Genomic DNA, 18554 nt, shown 5'->3' with positions numbered 1-18554 from the left:
TTAATAAACCATTAGGCCTACCTCCATATTCAATTTAAGGGATACATTTCACCTAATTTTTTATTATAATTTTATAATTATTCAATTACAATAAAAAACTTATAAAAATTCATTATTTATAAAAATGAACCACATATAAAATTAAAATTTAGATGAATCTTATATAATTTTAAATTATAATTGGTAAAAAGTAATACAATCAAATCATTCTAAATGAATCAATGATATGATCTCCAATTTATCATTGTTGTTTGAATGGATAATATCTAAAGATAAGACAGTGGCAGCTTACAATTAAAAAACATAAAGAAGAAGAAAGATTAAAGTAAGATCCTATTAAATTAAATTTCAGTGAAACCAAAATCAAAACTATTCTCAAACTTGCGGTAATTACATTAAACTACAAAAAAAAAAAAAAAAAAAACGTTCTTTAATTTCATTGGAGGCAGCTGCCCCCCACTCTAAATCTGTCCCTAAACACCAATTTGTTATCATGGTTTATACCAAACCCCAGTTTACTTCATGCCTGCAAATACAAAAACCATTAGCAATAAATGAATGACTGGCAAGTTACACTATGCTTTATATTTGATATATCATAGAATTAGGGAAAAAGGAATAGCTTATAGGAAACATGTTTCTAGCTGGACAATTTTAAAAGCGAGTACACGACAAAACATTATGATACAAAAATGATATAAAAATATATATAAAAAGATATCATTTAAAATTTTAATAAAAATCATATGAATTTGATCAAAACAAAAATAATAATAATAATTTTGTGTTTGACGTATAATTTTTGTATTTTACACATGTTACATACTAAATAAACAAATATGGATACACGAATTACCATGTGTATTTTTAGCTAACAGAAGGGGCAAACTGCACAGAAAAAGGAATAATATGTAAAAACAATAAAAGGTGCAAGGGGATATTGCCAATTGTTCATGTTATCTCAAGGGCTCTTTTCTTGTTTCTTTTTGACATTTGGCAATCTCATTTCAATGTTTGATGTTCAACATATGTATAGATTCGATTCCTTCCCCAACTCCTGCTCCATAGGTCTATGTAGCTTACATTTTCAGTAAAAGTGCGAAAGATGTGGATATCAGACTGGCTAAAAATGATTTCAGCTCACAAGACCTCAAGGAAAACAGACATAAATAATGACAAAAACAAATTTTCCACCATACCTAAAGTAGGATAAGTAACAATAATCTGTAACCATTAAGACTGTATTCATTAACATGAAATTAGTGACTTCGGATGTCAATGAGAGCACCAATGAATCTTAGTTTAAGAATCTTGGCTGTCTAGCAAATAGGCAGGGGCAAAAAGAAATTCCCAATACACATAATTAAACCATAGGCACAATCAACAAACCTGTTGTTTTCTCTTTTTTGGTCTCCTCTTTCTCCATGGTCTGCAAGCATCAGAATTGGAACTTAAATTACTACCGTTTCCTGTCTTTGAATTTGAGGACCCCCCTGCCTCAAAGGAAGAACCACTTCTGCTATTCGATGTGTTGCTAGATGTGGACATTTCAGCTCTTTGTACAGATGAATTTCGGCTAGATGAAGATCCAAACCTTGATTTTGCACGAACTGAATTTGAAAATGAATTAGCTGATGGCCTAGGGGGCAGCATTAAAGCTCTGGCAGAAACCTGTCTCTGTTATAAGTAGCGGCAAGCAAGAGTGATATGAAGGGCCAAAATGTCAAAACAGTATAAATCAATTATTTTCTTAAAAATACAACTATTCAAATCAATACTGAACCTGATTCCTCTCATCACTAGACATGCCAGATGCTGCTTTGCCAGAAGCACTAGAAGCCTGTTCCCTGCACATAGATGCCCAGATGTTTAACTGCACTTTTCATCATAACAAAAGGAATGGAATAAAGATTCCTCGCCTGTTCAATACAAAGAGCTTGCCATAAACGGCCAAAGCAATATCAGAATAGAACGTATTGCTTCTGCCAACCATAGAGTCAACAGTGATCATGAGTCTGTGACTCTGTGTTCATGTGAAAACAAGTTTTAATGGCAGTTTTATCATTCCATTTGTATCTCTAACTTATCCTGGTTCTAAATGCGACTAACAAAATCAAAGAAGGAACAAAATGCCATTAACTAGATAATAGATAACACTGCTCATCAATAAGAAGCAAAGTTCACTTGAGCGGGTTCAACTGACAGATGCAATATGTACCTGGTACTTTTATCCGTCCATTCATCATCTGCATCAGCTTCATCACTTGAGGTTCCGGTCAAAAAGAAATCATCATCACTCAAATCCAACAGCCCATCATCCTCACTCCCTGTCTCTGTTAAGGGAAATCCAAACAGAAGACATCTTACTTCTGAACATGACAATACAAGTTAATAAGAACAATTTAAGCAGGTAAAATAAAATGCATTAAGAGAGAAAATGATACATCCATAACTTGTTACATAGTTTTGAGGTACAAACGTGCTCAAAAAGATTCTAAAAGTCCCATTACCATGCAAACATTACAGAGAAGAATTTTGTTAGCTTCAATTCACCTTTATGCAAGTTTTAGTGCAGTTCATAATGAGAAGGCATCAATTCTAAAAAGGTTAATTACCCTATACCATGTAATCAAGGAAAAAAAGTCACTTCATATGGCATTATATTGCTAGCCATGGCGGAGTAAGAATGTACCTTCCAAGTCTTTCCCACAGGCAGCAGCAGCAACTAAGCTGGCTTTTATCTGCTTCCGCATTCTATTTCTCTTATCAACTACATCTGAATCATCACCTCCCGTAAATAAAGATACGTATTTCTCAGTCTTGGGGAAAAACTGCATTTGAAATAATATATAAAAGTTTAACTTCGCAGTTTGGAAATTTTCTGAGCAAAGATATGCCGATTTCAAGTTCAAGTAGTGAAAACCATTCGAATTTTCATTCACAAGAATGCAAATTTACAAATAAGTAAATAAGCTTACAAAGCTTACCCTAACATATTCAAGATCCTCCTTCAATTTAGAAAGCTGTTGGGCAATCTCTGCGTCTTGTGCCTGACCAGATGAAGTGCGTTGCAGCTTCTCCAAACGCCTTATTCTTCTTTCTATCTTTCTCCTCTCTTCAATGACAATTAAGAAAAATTACAAATTAATCATTCATTTAAAAATGAAAACAATTAAAAAAAAAAAAAAGACAACAGCAATTATTTGTTTTTACCAAAAAACTTAATCTTTCGGTCCTTCAAGAATATTTTTCGTTCCACAGCGAGTTGCGTATGGATTTCTTGTTGTTTCTTAAGCCCTTGTAATTTCTTTTCTTGAGCCTCTCTGACTTCAGGCGGAAGATCCTTATATTATATATGTAACAAAGAAAATTATAATTCAGAGAATTTATTGCACAACTTAACAACCCTAGAGTGAAGAAGAAGAAGTGGAAGAAGAAGAAAGAAACATACCTTTCGCAACATGCGTTCAGTGGAGCGTATCTGGTTCCTGAGAGAGACGGCTTTGGGCTTTGGTTTCTTGTCTACACCTGTTCCTTTTGATCGCCGACCTACGCGCTTCCCCTCCGCCACGCGCCGCTTACCGTAGCCACCGTGGGCCATGGTTTTTCCTTTTTTTTTTTCACTTTTTGTCACTGTCCGTAGAGAGATGACGAGCTTGGGGTTCCCTTTTCTTGTTTTTAACTTGCTTTAAAAAAAAAAAATTTATTTCTTTTGGATGACCAAATTGTTAGGTTTCTGTTTTATTCTTGCCCAAACAACGTCTCCCGGCCCTTTTTTGGGCCAATTAAAATTGGATATGACTCTTTAATTGAGAATTTCTCTGGGCTTGAAAATTTTAAGGAAGAGAATTGGGTCTAATCATGGCTAAGGATTGATCAACTTTGGGCGAGTCTGGTTGGATCGCTTTGCATAGGGTTTTTAAAATTTGATCTTCATGTTATTCCCGTATTATTGTGTTCATCTCATTTCAAATATAAATTGTATTTAAAATCATATCAATTTAATTTTAAATTAATCTTTTAATTAATTCGAATTTAGGTCATGCTAAATTCAGTTTTGTATTGAATCCTTTATCAAATTAAGTTGGATCAGTTTCAGGCGGACCAGACAAATTTTTCGAATTAAATTAGTTTTACTGGCTCTATGTTAAACCAAAGATGGGCCCAAGTTAAAACCCATAGCCAACCAAGTCCAGAAATAAAGAAAATTGAAACCCAACAACAAACGCAAACTAAATTTGAAAATTTTAAATTATTTAAAAAGTTTTTTTTATGAATCATTATGGAATTTAACCCACACAAACAGGTTTAGTTCGTTTACACGTATTAATTATCTAAATTCACTAGTAAAATTTAACATTGTATGTAAGAATTTTTTTTCTTTCCTTATTCATTCTATTGGTTTTCCTTCTAATTTGTGCATACTCCAACTAATTTTTTTTTATTATTTTTTATGAAGAAATAGCAACTGCTCTGTTGTCAGATACACAAAAGACTTTCTTACAAATTTACAACATTGGATACAACATGTTCCTATGACAAACAACAAATCTAGACTTCAAGAGGGTCAATGTCCAAAAATTAGAATATCTTTCTATCCCCTATTCCTATGATGGTTTCACAGGACTCCTTACCATGACAACTAAAGATTATAGTTTCAAACTCAACTATGCAGAGTGTATATGAAGCCGACGACCTTGGAACCATGGGATATTATTGAAAAAAAAAATGCAAAGAGGAACAAGAATGCCTGGAGTTATTTGCATTTTAGACAACAACAGGTTGCTCGCCTTCAAGCTCGGATATGACAATTAGTGAATCTGTCATTTGTAGGGAGAGAGGTTCTGACTTGGGAATTGGGTTAATAACCTGCAGTGCAGCAAAGAATGAATTAGGTGTTAAAGAAAACCTGCTTTTAAACCCAGCAAAAGTTTAATATACCTTCTTGTTATCTTTTATATAACCTATGGCAACTTCTCGTCGCAAACATGCCCTTTCAGAAAGCTCTGAGAATGAAGGACTCTCCCCTTCTTTCATGTAGAGGCCAATATCCTGTCAAGAAATGCAGGTAAGTAGCAGCCTGAGACATTTTCTTCGTACCATAAACAGCAGAATATGACTACAAATAATCCGAAAAAAACTATTTCTCTGAGTATCTCGATTAATCTTGTTGGCTCAATTTGAGAAAAGTAAATATTCAATATGCCAATTTAATTGGTCTACTTTCATAAAATGCCAGATTACTGCAAGAAAAGGTGATTCTGTTGCCTTGCTGATAAACAAGATAAGTTCATTACCTAAAAGAGCAACTTTTGACACAACCCTCTCCTGTGACATTATGAAATGTAGTACTTGGTTTTATGCTATAATAATTAATAAAGCAGATTGCTTTAATGGTAAATTACCCTCGGGTATCGTTCTCCTGAAACACCTAGTTATACCCTTCATTTTCAGTATGTTCAAAAACTGAAAGTACTACATCAGAGAAATTGGATTTACCTTCACATATATTTCATCACCCTCAGCATTCAAAATGTCTTTCCACACCTCATTCAGTTCATTGTGTTCAGCCACTGTTATACACAACATAAAGTTATTTCTAATGATTGCAAATGGAAACTATATAAATGCTCCTATAGCAATATAATTTCAAGACCTTGAGCTGTTACAAGACTCATCACTTCCTCTGCTGCAATATAAGTCAGGGATGGCTTGATTCTTGTAATCTGCAGGGTTTGAATGATTTCACAAATATGTTACAAGCCTTAGAAAATCAAAGATCATAAAATTTAAAAAAATAAAATTTTAATCAGCAGAAAAAAATTTACTTGTTTGCCTAATTTTGAGTCACCAATCTCTGCAACTAGATTTTGCACCTGCAGAACAATCAATTCTCTTAATACTTAATTTTCAATATAATAATTCTAAAATAACAACCACAGCCACTCTTGGACTAGTTAAATCTCAAATATTACCACTTTCTCTTTCTTGATAACACTTTAATATTAAAATTCCAAACCATAAGGTTATCAAGATTATATTGAACCAAACTCACTGTCACTCCAAGTTTGTTGCAGATACTTTCAGCAAGAAGAAGAGTATATGCAGATTGCCTGTCTGCCCTTGATGGATCTGAAAAGCAAATAGTTAGAGCAAGGCTAAATTTACCAATAGAAACATAGCCTATCAGTTACCATTACCTCCAAGAAGCCATTCTCTATCGGAAACCACAACAATAGAAAGAGGAATATGATTGCCTTTCTTGAAAGAATTTTGTATGTTCATTATAGTTTCCTCTAAGGTATCATAGTTCATGGATTTTCCAACCTGCCCAACATGAAAATAAAAAGAGAGATTAGAAGGAAACCGTAAAATGCTTAGCATTGCCGTCCTCTCCACCCAAATAAAAAAAGCACCTAGAAGTTCCAAATGATCAACTGAACGAGACAGTACCTTATGGGTAACCTGGACATTTTTTAGTTTTCCTCGACCAGACATGGAGCTTGCCCTCTTCCTTTCCTCTAATGGGACATCTGATAGTATTTCCTGTAGTGTGTGGATAGCACATGAATAGTCTCAAACTTATCAGATGCAAATGTAACATTGTTGTTTTCCAACAACGACAACAAACTAAGCTTTACATCCCATAACTCTGGGGTTGGCTGTATGAAAGGCCAAAAAAAAAGAAAATCATGTTAGGTTGTAGGTTTGAAGCTTATTGCCTCACTCATTTCCCTCAAAAATAACCTTTTCATCTACTTCCTTAACCCTTATTTCATTCTTATCACTTGCATCCACGTCTTTCATGGTCTACCTCTAGAAGTTTTGGTCTCTCCTAAATCTAGAAACTCATTTCTCCTAACTGGTGCGCAGATACGCCTATGTTTCACATGTCCAAACTATTTCAAACGACCCTTTCATTAATAATTCATAATAACACTATTTCATTTAAGTTCCAAGAAGTAACATGATTAATTGGGGAGAAAAGAAGCATAATCTCCTTGAAGTCAGAAATAATTATTGTAGGTTATATCCAGGTACTTATGGAAAATACCACTGTAGTCTCCATTACAGATGTTCCTTCAAGTATGTAACTCTTAACATCCCAATTCCAAGACAAGATACTAGGGAAGGTTATGGTTGAAATTCAAGACTACAAGAATCCCAAAAGTAAATAAAAGCATACCAACACACTTCCAGGGCCAAGATAATTATCATACTCTTCAATCATTTGTACAACATCTGGGCGCCACCCAAGCAAAAGTATGAATTCTTTGGGTCCTAGAGTCTGGTCCACTGCCTGCTTTGGATCAAAAAATATATAAGTGGGACTCCCAGAATATTCAATAGATGCTGTCACTTACAGCACTTATCTCTTTGTAAAGCATACCTTTGATCCCAGTCTTTTGGGATGTTTTACAATATTTAAAAGCTGTTCTTTTCTCAATTCTAAAGCACGAGTTGGAGTATCAGCATTTTTTTTGAAAAATTCCAGACTTTGGAGTGTGTTGGTTTCATCTTTTACAACATCTGACAACGGAAATTGTTGTTTCCCTGTCCTGTGAATAGGTGCAATTAGCAATACCTACATGAATAAAAGAGAAATACATCAGGAAATACAGATTTGATCAAGGAAGGGATGCATGGACTAGAAATTTCAGTGAAGCAGTTCTTTCCAAGCAAAATCTTGATAAGTAGTCATATTGTTTCATTTCAAGAAGTTGTCACAACTAGTACCTGAAAATCTCCACAGCTGCATACATTCAGATACATGAACAAAACAATTTTAAATAATTTCTTCCACTGTAGGATTTCATCATTAAATTTCCAGAGTCATATTGTCTACATACTTTGTCAGTTTGCTGAAGAATTTCATCATCCTTGGGATGGAAGCATATCTTACGACTCCGATAAAGACCACAAACGACTGCCTGAAACGAAATCAACATAAGAAAACTGCACAGAAGTTATTCCCACTGATAAACACTTAGTTTAGCAAAAAGCATTACCTCTTGAAACCCTTGTCGTATTTGTCTATATGTCAATCCTGTTAGACTAGGAAAATGGCAAAGATTGAATACATTTTCTGCAATACATGATACTAATTAGTCTTGGAGCAGAAAAGTATAATATAACGATATGGACAAGAATCTAAATTTGAAAATAATTCTGTACTCCCCAGAAATGGATCCTTTAGAGTTTCTTTTATGTGATAGAATCAATCTTAAGGAAAGAAACTGTTAGCACCAGTGAAATTTGCAGGTCAAGCTAAAATTTATTGTTCCAATAAGGAAAACTACCCTATTAGACAAGAAAAGAATCAGAAATGGTTTTATTGTCCCAAGAAGGAAAACTACCCTATTTTATCTGGTACCCTGATTCAGCACCACCCAAAATTATCCAAGAGTGGAGAAGCCTAAGACCTCGTCTCAGGTTTGTTTCATCAAAAGACAGGATAAAACTTCAATATATCATCATAAGTTAAAACTTTTGACACAGAAGAAGTGGCTGACTATAAACAGGAAATCATAATCTTTAAGATATCATTGTCTTTCCAACATCATAATAATAACAACTGCCAGCAACAACTCATACTTCGATAATTAAGCAAGTGCCTGTAGATCTTTACAAGCCCCTTTTGACGAGAACATTGAACAAATAATTTAGAAGCAACATTTTCTACTGGTTCTACTTTCAGTCCAGAGATTGACTTTAAGAGCTCACATGTACTGGAATTTGAAACCTGCATCAGAAAAAAAAAATAAAAATAAAGGTTAAATTAAACTTAATTTTTCTCAGCAGAGTACTGTTACTTCAATGGTTATGCAAATGCACATACCTCAACAATAGTGGGGACAGATTCCATCTCAGGAATAAGTTGAAGTGCTAGCACAGAGAGAAATGCATCAGTATCAACTTCATACCTAATCAGTTAACAAACCGCTGTCACTAAACTTCCCCTGAAGAAAGCTGTCTGTATTATGCACTAATTAAAAATGAACTTGCAAAGAACTGGATAGAGATGAGCATAGTAGAGCCTATAATAGCTGCTGTTGCTATTATCTTTACTTTAGTTCTCAATATAATATACAACAATGTTTCCGGCGTTCTTCATTGTTTTCCAGACCCTCAAGCCTGAGTTTAAGGGCCAACCATTGTGGCGTAATTTTGACATCAGAAACTTCTAATCTGGCTACTAATATTATTATGTAAAATTTCAGCTAAACTTAGAATCATGGTCGTTTGCAGGCAAACACTCAGGAGTTAAAATAATAGTTCATAGTATTCCAAAATGATATAATATAACACTAATAAAAGTAGACAAAAAAACTTAACATTTTCAAAATTCTTTTACACAACATGCAGAAAAGAAAAAAAGCAAAAGCAGTTAAAAAAGAATATATTTCTTTTAAGTTGACAGAGGTCTTACTGGTCTCCTTTTGTGGGCAATATGATAATGGCACGAGCCTTATTCGCTGCCGCTCTCTCAAATGACTTTGTCAAACTAAGGCTACAACTGCACAAGCAGAACCAATTTTTAAGAAATGGAAGCTCAATGACACGGATAATTCTAACTCAATCGATCAGATTTTACATCTATCACATAAAATTGAAAACCTAAGTGGACCGAAAATTTATGAGTTGAACGAAGAAGTGAGTTAAACATTTTAAGAAGTGAAAGATACTGAGCTATAACACTCTAATGTTTCTCTGGTGCACTACACATGAACTGAGTGGCACAGTCTGAGCTTTTAAAATTAAGATGTCTACTAGAAACAGCAACAAGGGTCAATTATCTCACACTGTGCTTTATTCAGGATAATGTCTTGAGTTAGACCAACAAGAGCAACACCCTCAATAGTTTCTGCCCATCTTCTTTGGTCTTTTCCTCCTACTTTTTTGACATAACATCCTCTACTAAAGAGCATCACCAACAAGAGATGCCCAATCATTAAAACAATTACTAATTTAATCGATATTTACGAAGATTTGAAAATGTTTGACACTGGCCGTTGACTGCATGGCATGACCATCTTTTATCCAGGCTTAGAAATGGCTAAGAAAGGGAAACTGGTTGGAATTTGTATATGAGGTGGGAAAGAGGACACAGTTCTTATACCTCTTTGTTAGGATATCAATATGGTTTAGATCCTTGGCAATGTTGTCAGCTAGCTTATCCATTTGCTTCCTTGGAAGATCAGACATAAGAAGAATTCTTTGCCTCCTATGAAAACATAATGCAGGTATAAGCCAATAATTATGCACAAAAAGAAAAAAAAAAAAAAACCAATGGTGGCAGCATGATGAACACCTGGCTGTAGCAGTCCCTAAACGCACAGCAAATTCATGATATTTATTTAGCTGCTTTAGTATGAAAGCCAGACGACTATTTACACCACAAATGATGATATGATCAGTCTCCAAAACTTGCATTTGAGCACCTTCCCTGAGTTTTTGCATGTTGTTCTGTCCCCCATAAACAAAATGTCAAGGGCATTTAACGTGACTTAAGTAAATAATAGGAGCTATTAAAATAAAAGGAAAAGGTAAAACTAGCTCTTGTTTAAAGTACTTACTCTGAACTGTTCTGTCATTGTACTTAACAGCCGAGAATAAAATAATATGCCCCATATAGCAAGAATGAAGCCAATAACACGTTCAATACGTGTTCTTTGCTGTAGTTCAACAAATGAATATGTTTTTCAGTCACTAACATTTTAAAATTCACTTTTGTAGTCATTCAAGCATTATGTACACAATTATATCTTTAAGCAACCGAATGATTAGATTCATAACACACCACGCACTTTTAAATGGGTAGATGATGAACACAGGCATGCCCACGCCTCCCAGATGCAGTCCTCTAGAGACTGTGTAGTTCCCCTGTGTTATTCAAGGCATAGCTACTAGATTAGCAAACAAAAGTAGCATTATAGCTATTTATCCACGAGGGATTAGGGTATTGGCAGCAAATAACATACAATTATCATATGTAAAGATGAAGAACTAAAATGAATAAAAACAAAACAAAGCAGTGGTCAAGTAACCACCATAAGGGTGGGCGAGTAACACACAGCCTGGTTACAAGTTTCATGTCATGCTTTCAGAGGTTTATTCCATAAAAAAAAAAAATCCTAGCAGAAAAATGAAAAATAAAAATAAAAAGAAAACAAAGAGATAACACAATCAGTACTACAACACCACCAACTATCATCTGACCAGTGCCAAATAGATTTCATCAAGCAGTGCAGATCATCTAAGAGAAAATCCATCAACAATGATTGACTCCATATAATACTGCACAGTTTCTTTGACAATATCTAACAAGTTACAAAATAGAGAAAATAGCAAAGAGTGATACTATGGTTCTCAAAAATACTAAAACAAATGAGAAAAAATTAAAGTTTCAAACATTCACCATGACAAATACATATATGCTTACACCATACAACTTTTGACAGTCTTGAACTTTTGATGAATCGAAGATATAATCAAGCTAAAATGAATAGAAGAAATGATCATTTGCCTCTGAATAATAATACATGAAGAAGAAATTCTTGGTTCAAGTACCACGTCAGGACAAACAATATCACATGTATGGCATCTTATTTCTTTTCTCATTTCTCATTTCTCATTTCTCATTTGTCTTTGGTCATGATCAGATTATTAAACCCAACAAAGAGAGGCTAAAAAAGGGACAACTGTAATTTTTCTTCAAGTTTGGTAGGAACATAATCCAAATATAAAAGTTATTATAGCAAAATTAAACATAAGAAAACTTCGCCAAGCCTAACACCCCATATACCATAAACATGCCATAATCATGTATAAACTAATATTCAGATAATAAAGATTGATTGTACATTACCTAAACTTGAAGAACAGGAAACCACCGATAACAACAAATGAGAAGCATGCTACAAGAAGAACCACAAGAAACCTACAAATGTTTGAAAAAGGTGAATCATTCAATTTTGAAAACATAAATTCTGAACTATAAATCCATGCAGACTCAAGAAGGGAACAAAAGCTATATATATCAAACAGAACTCAGGCAACATAAACAACTTTTAACCTGCAACAAGTTTTATTCAGCAGAAGCAAGATGATTATTATTATAAATAGTTTACACCTTTAAGGTTCTACCAAGATTTTAAAACAGATTAACAATATTAAGAATAAAAAAAAGAAATCATATACAAGGTCTCTTGTGAAGCTCTGAGTAAGATTTTATAGTTTAAACCTCCACATACTTATTTTCTAAGACTTATTTCAGCTACAAAAAGTTTGGCATTAAAGAGGCATTGTTTTCCTCGTTCACCGGTTCATGGTTTAGAATTAATATGGCTTCTTAACATAGAATTTATTACTATTGGGTCAACATTGGCTTCTTAACATAAGTAATTTGGTAGCATTCAGTCAACATTGCCTTCTTAACATAATTTATTACTATTCAGTCATTATTAATAGCTAAACATCAGACTAAATGCTTAAATTATAGGTTGAGGCCAAACTGACACTATGTCTCCTAACACTCCCCCTCACTTGCAAACTACTGGAGTCTGCAACTGGAAGAGGTCCATGATGGGCCCTATGTCCACTTACCATGCAATAATACTAGTGTTAACATAACATGGGTTGCCAGGCTATTAAGTCAACCTGCTTTGATGCCATCATAGTCAACAGACCTAAAAGCTCACCCTAACAGATGGTGGCCAAACTAGCATTATATCTCCAAAAGATTTTGATCCATGTGAAAGTTGCATGATACCAATCAACCATGAAAATAAGTTCACGCTTACTAAAAGGGATCACTCATCAAAGTCTTGGTAAAGCAGGTCATCTATACATGAACCTATGCTAGACTATTGTTGCACAAAGTGACCATTAGGGTCGGCAACCCAACCTGCCCCCAACGGGTTCCAACCCGACCTCATAGGGTCGGTTTTAAAAAAAAAATCAGGTTTTGGGTCGGGTCGAGTAAGGCTAAGAAAAAAAATCGGGGTCGGGTTTGGGTTTTAAGCAAACCGAACCCGATATCATATAAAAAATTTATTTTTAATTATTTATTTTTAAATATTTATATAACTATATATTTAAAGATTTATATTTTAAAAAATAATATTTTATTAATTTCGGGTCGAGTCGGTCTGGTACGGTTTATACAGTATCGGGTCAAATCATGTTCGGGTATGAAAAAATAAAAATAAGAAAATTTTCGGGTCGGATTCAAGGCAAGCAAAAACCCGCCCCAACCCGACCCGTTGCCAACTCTAGTGACCATCCTTAATTGCAGAACCTGCACTTTTGCACTAATCACTGTCAGACTTTTGTCATTGCACTAGACAATGGCCAATAATAGTGCATAATTATTAAGTCCATCCAACCGTCATAGTAATTGATCACTAGAAACAATAGGAAGCACCATGAATATAACTCAAACAAGAAAAATCAAGATGGTAAGTGTAACTTACGTGGCAATATTTTTCTCCATTTGAATGTTGAATAAATACAGTAACCGTGAAAAGTTCCATCTAATATCCTGAACCGACGGCAAGGACACATCCAAGTTAAGAGGCATTGGTTTATTCAAGGAATTAGATATGCAGGCAAGAGGTAAGCTTGTAGCCACCAAAGTCTGATGTGGCTGTGGAAATAAGTTTTGGACCATCTTTATTAATGTGTTGACAAAATCTAATTGCACCAGTCTCAGTAAGAAATATGATGACATAGTTCCAGTTATCAGTTTACTTTGGTGATCCTGCACCTGCAGTGATGACAATCATGAAAATTAGGACATGATAATCTGTAGCTTATCCCCATCAACCTGTGAGTGTACCATCTAAGGAAACAAAAAGAATGACCATGCAGCAAGTTTCTACAAGGCAAACCAATGCAATTGGGAAACAAAATCTGTAAGCAATCCTATACTGCAATTTCTTACTGACAGTTTAAGATCTGTCCTGTTACTCTCTCTCATATCAATACTGATATGATTTGATTGCAACTATATTAGTCATATTACAGTCACTAATAGAATCAAAAAAGATTAGGCAGCAGGAATCTGCCAACATGGCTCACTCCTCCTCCAACCAAGAAAATAAAGAAAGACCAAAAACAATCAACCAGCAGATGCATGCATCAGTTACAATAGAAACTATCAATAAGGAAGATACTCACTGATTGTAAAAAGAAATATCTCATAAATCCAGGCCCCCATAACAAATTGAAAGAACATATCCATTTATAACATCAAGAAAGAACATTCATATTATCTCTTTTGGCATTCAAGATTTAAGCCTCACCTGAAAGCTATTTTGCATATCTGAAACACACTTCATCTTATCCATTGCTCTTTGACTAGTAGCCTTCCATTTTCCTGGAGAAGGAAAGCTATCACTGTTATTTTGAAACATGAAAAAAAAGATTTAAAAAAAAATATAAGAACAAAAAAGGAAGACGAGGTTCTAACATACTTTCCTAAAAGGAACTAAACGTGAGGCCAATCCTCATAAATATAAACTAGAAAGCACAATTTAAAGTATAACTATGAGCCTATAAAACAAAAACTAGCATATTTCTTTTTCATAACTCTCCTTCGTTACTGCAGCTGTTCCCAACATGGGTAACAATCGTTCATATCATAAGTTGAAGCAAGCACAAAGATAACAGGTTGGTTTACCTTCATATTGTTGGGGTAAAAAAAAAACAGATCGACCCACTTAACATACTTATCAAACAATTTAGGATTAGCTTGCACAACTACAAATCAACCTCAACGAGAATTCATGTTATGTCGACCCATTTAATGTAACAATCCAAATTTACCAATTTAACTCCGCGTGATAGAATTTGACAAAGAGTCATTCAAAGACAATATCAGTTACACAGTTAACATCAATAGATAAAGATTAATTACTTTTTGATGGGAACTGAACATAGGTATTGATTTGACAAACTATTAATACAGATAGCCAGGACTCACCTCCACGGTGTATAAAGTTATGTGCATTGTTAGATGAAGAATTGTTCCACCAAAAGCCGCATAGCAATGATTTTTGGAAAAGTATCATATTGTTTGAGCCTCTTATGCCCTGTGTTCTACAACAAAATTCAAGCACTTCATATGCATATTCCAAACAACATTTTTATTGCATTCACATAGCAGAGCTCTCCTGCATCTAACAACATAAAATGAAAAAGAAAAGGCGATCTTTCACAGCACAAACTCTTTCTGAAACCACAAACAGTCCTTCAGAAACATATGATTATACAATTGATCAAGCAAAAAGAAAAGGGAAGAAAAAGAAAAGACAATCTTGTATTCGATCAACAGTTTGACCTCAAATCACTATTTGCAGAAGTGGCATCAATGTCATCCATACTTCCAGAACAGGTCAGCCCGATGGTAAGTACGTTTTACATCAACACCTATCTCATTTAGCTGTCGCTTTAGCTTTGAGAAAACGTAAACAGTAAAAAATATTTATGCTTTTTAAGCCCATTACTGTAGCAAACTTGTCTTTGAGAAAATGAAACAGTAAAAACATTGATGCTTTTTTAACGCCACTGCTACATCAACACTTGTTTGAACAGGGTTCACTCTCTTGAAATTAATCCTCAACCATAATCAGGTTAACTCAAAATCCCAATAAATAAGCCCTCTCCTCTGATTCAAAAATAGTAAAAAGAAAAAATGACATGATCGAGAACCAGTCACCGCTCTCCAGCTAGTTGAACAACTATAGCTACTACTATAGCCATGATAGTGCATGGAATGGCAATGCTTTGGAGATTTGATATGGCAAACTTGGTACAAGGCCGATCAAGACACACATAGGACCCCAAAAAACAAATCTTTAACAGCATAAATAACCATACAGAGAAATTCATTTCATTCTTTGAGACCATCATGGAAATAAATGAGTTTTAAAAATCATATGATCACCGACGTATTAATACCAGAAATCCAATCACACCCAGATGCTTAAGCTCAATAATTAATGTTCAAACAAAGAAAAAGATAGTGACTTGAAAATGAACAAGTACCTGGTTGAAGAAGAAGAAGAAGAAGAAGAAGAAGACCAAGAGGTATGGGTCAGCCTGGAAATTCTTGGCGGCAATAGCCATGGATGAGGGCTCGGTAACTGACAAAGGATCATCTTTTCGTTTCTCTCTTGGTGAGGGAGCAAAAAGGGGAAAAAAAAAAAAAAAAAAAAAACCTTTTGATGTGGGTTGGAAGAAAAAGACAGGAAGCGATTACCTGGAAGCGATTAGAGTGTGTAGAAAAGTGGAGTTTGATGTAGGAGTAAGAAAAAATTTTGAAAAAAATGAAAATCGATTTACGATTATAATGTTTTATTTGGATCCTTTTTTTAATATTTGATTTAAATTAAATTTAAATATTAAATATATCTATTAAATTTAAATTAAATTTTAAATCAAAGATAAAATAAAAAAAAATAAATTCAATTAAATTATATATTTTTAATTTTTATATATTTTTTTAATTTTTATAAAATAAAATTAATAAATTTATATTAAAATTTATTTAAATATATTAAAATAATATATAAAAATTAATAAATCAAATTAAATTAATTTGATAAAATTTAATATGATCCACTTTGAATCGAATAAAAATTTAATTCGAATTTAAATTAAATTTTAAATTTTTTTAATATAATATAATATTCAATATAATCAAACTAAATCCTACTCAAAACGATTCGTTATTTTTCTTGGTTTGATTAAATCCTATTCAAAACGACTCGTTATTTTTCCTCGTTTGATCTGTGTATGATTTTATCTGTGGATGGAAAACAAGGAAAGCTTATCAACAGTTAAGGAGGAAGTGCCGAGTCAGATGGTTCAATAGAAAAGCTCTTAACGTGGGGGAGTAGGTGTCACTTTCAGTTCAGAGAAATCAGTACGTTGCACCTTCTGGACCACTTGTCCACTGCTTTTGCTCTATTGTTCACAGTTCACAACCGCACCCAATTATTTCCTTTTTCTATTTTTTAAGAATGTTTGTAGTTGGTATCCTCGAAAAAATGCCGCACCACAGTGCCAGTTTCAGTCTAAAACAAAAGGTTCATCAAAAAAAAAAATTTGTTAAAAGATATGGTAGTAATGAGTTACCTTCTTGATTTCAATGGAGGATTTTTTTTTTTTAGTAGTACAGTTAGTATATCTTCAAATTTTGTTTAACTTTATTTTTTAGTAATTCTATAAAATTATATCAATTAACTCTTTTAAAATATTATTCTAATAATATTTTATAAAAATTAAATTTTAATTTATTAAAAATAAAACTTACATTTTACCAAATAAATTAACCATGTGGGTCGACAAAGGGAGATCATTTACTATTGAAACATTAATCTTAATTATTAAATTTTCATTTTTTTATACATATGATGTTAGCTAAACAATGAGAAGTAATCCTCATTTATAGCACTTTGGATTGAGTTCATTTGCAAAATCAATTTGATTAAATTTTATGTTTAATTTTATTCATTAGTTTGTTATTTTATTTATTTGATTTAAGTTAATGAGTTATTATATACTTATTATGATTATATTTGTAATTTTATAAAAAAAACTATCTTATAAAATTAAAGTTACTTAATTTTTCAAAATAAAACCTTTTTAATTTTGTTAAATTTAAAGAGAAATGCTCAATCTAAAATTAATTGATAATAATTGAAATAATTTTTATTATATATATAAATGTAATATATCATTTAATAAATTTAATTATTATTTCTCGCTATTCAACTATTAGATTACAATAATTAAGAGTACCATTTATAGACAATAAAAAAATTTTAATTTTGATAGAATTAATAATCAATTGAGAACGAGCAACAAATAAAAATTTATTTATTATATATCATTTGATTTATTTTTTTGTTATTTTTATTTTTAAAAAAATAAAAATAATATAAAATGAAAACATCAGCTAAAAGTCAAACAGATCAATCTTTAAAAAAAATTTATCGATATAAAAAAGAATTTTTTAAATGTGGATCACGTGAATTGCTAGTCAATCGAGCAGTTAAGGACTACAGAGATTCGGGGCCAACCTTCGGCGTACCATTGGGTCCCAAAGCATCTCTTTCTTCCGGACTTTCACCGCCTTTCTTGCTGACAACAATGATTGTTAATTAATTACTAATTTTATTGAAATACATCTGTTGCAATATATAATTAAATAATTATTTAATTAAAGATTATTGTTAATATTATTAAATTTTATTTTGACATATTTATTAATTTTATCAATAAAAAATATTCAAGTAAAATTTTGGAGGTGTTTAAAGAAAATTTTTTATTTAAATAATTTTTTAAAATAATAGATAATACCATAATCAGTTATTCTAAAATTTACCCTGAATTTTTTAATTTAATATAAATATATTAGTTAAATATATATAAATTTATATGTAATAATACTATTAATAATATATAAAATAAATACAACATACTTTTAAATATTTAATAAATAATTTTACAAGTATAACAAATAATATCACTAATTTAAATTTAAA

At 32.7% G+C, this 18554-nt stretch overlaps 2 protein-coding genes across 5 annotated transcripts; both read right to left on the bottom strand.

Moving 5' to 3' along the window:
- Positions 1–320: 320 nt before the first annotated feature.
- LOC111306680 (uncharacterized) lies at positions 321–3694 on the bottom strand. 2 transcript variants are annotated; one of them, XM_022904486.2, is made up of 8 exons: positions 3452–3694; positions 3214–3343; positions 2988–3115; positions 2693–2831; positions 2219–2369; positions 1784–1847; positions 1390–1677; positions 321–526 (listed from the first exon to the last, which is right to left on the bottom strand). In XM_022904486.2, the coding sequence occupies exons 1-8, from the start codon at positions 3599–3601 to the stop codon at positions 521–523; spliced, it is 1056 nt and encodes a 351-aa protein (XP_022760221.2). In that variant the 5' UTR covers positions 3602–3694; the 3' UTR covers positions 321–520. The 2 variants fall into 2 exon arrangements, with proteins under 2 accessions (XP_022760221.2, XP_089608144.1); XM_089752018.1 differs by having other exon boundaries at positions 2219–2333; positions 3452–3691.
- Positions 3695–4412: 718 nt separating this feature from the next.
- On the bottom strand, positions 4413–16330 carry LOC111306679 (putative ion channel POLLUX-like 2). 3 transcript variants are annotated; one of them, XM_022904481.2, is made up of 24 exons: positions 16051–16330; positions 14987–15102; positions 14307–14380; positions 13476–13768; positions 11870–11941; positions 10809–10884; positions 10578–10676; positions 10313–10467; positions 10121–10225; positions 9431–9517; positions 8840–8924; positions 8596–8743; positions 8010–8086; positions 7851–7931; positions 7391–7585; positions 7187–7300; positions 6454–6546; positions 6201–6327; positions 6056–6132; positions 5829–5876; positions 5657–5726; positions 5500–5573; positions 4942–5052; positions 4413–4869 (listed from the first exon to the last, which is right to left on the bottom strand). In XM_022904481.2, the coding sequence occupies exons 1-24, from the start codon at positions 16161–16163 to the stop codon at positions 4768–4770; spliced, it is 2592 nt and encodes an 863-aa protein (XP_022760216.2). In that variant the 5' UTR covers positions 16164–16330; the 3' UTR covers positions 4413–4767. The 3 variants fall into 3 exon arrangements, with proteins under 3 accessions (XP_022760216.2, XP_089607393.1, XP_089607394.1); XM_089751267.1 differs by having other exon boundaries at positions 14987–15095; positions 16051–16281; XM_089751268.1 differs by lacking the exon at positions 16051–16330 and adding an exon at positions 15344–15422 and having other exon boundaries at positions 14987–15095.
- Between the last annotated feature and the right edge of the window lie 2224 nt (positions 16331–18554).

This window comes from Durio zibethinus, chromosome 22 (assembly GCF_047325235.1).
Source record: "Durio zibethinus cultivar Kanyao isolate XHJ-2024 chromosome 22, ASM4732523v1, whole genome shotgun sequence".
Classification (NCBI taxonomy): domain Eukaryota; kingdom Viridiplantae; phylum Streptophyta; class Magnoliopsida; order Malvales; family Malvaceae; genus Durio; species Durio zibethinus.
The sequence above is the reverse complement of the archived record's forward strand: the minus strand, read 5'-3'. Positions and strand labels throughout refer to the sequence as shown.

Bases quoted from the DNA above. Each gene is read 5' to 3' on its own strand.
- LOC111306680 (XM_022904486.2), bottom strand. From the start codon at position 3,601: ATGGCCCACGGTGGCTACGGTAAGCGGCGCGTGGCGGAGGGGAAGCGC. The intron at 2,370-2,692 runs GTACATTCTTAC...TGTCATGTTCAG, and splicing joins CTGTGGGAAAGACTTGGAAG to AAGTAAGATGTCTTCTGTTT. The intron at 1,678-1,783 runs GTTCAGTATTGA...TACTTATAACAG, and splicing joins CTAGTGATGAGAGGAATCAG to AGACAGGTTTCTGCCAGAGC.
- LOC111306679 (XM_022904481.2), bottom strand. From the start codon at position 16,163: ATGATCCTTTGTCAGTTACCGAGCCCTCATCCATGGCTATTGCCGCCA. The intron at 7,932-8,009 runs GTAATGCTTTTT...ATTTCGTTTCAG, and splicing joins TACGACAAGGGTTTCAAGAG to GCAGTCGTTTGTGGTCTTTA. The intron at 5,053-5,499 runs GTAAATCCAATT...ATTTCTTGACAG, and splicing joins GTGATGAAATATATGTGAAG to GATATTGGCCTCTACATGAA.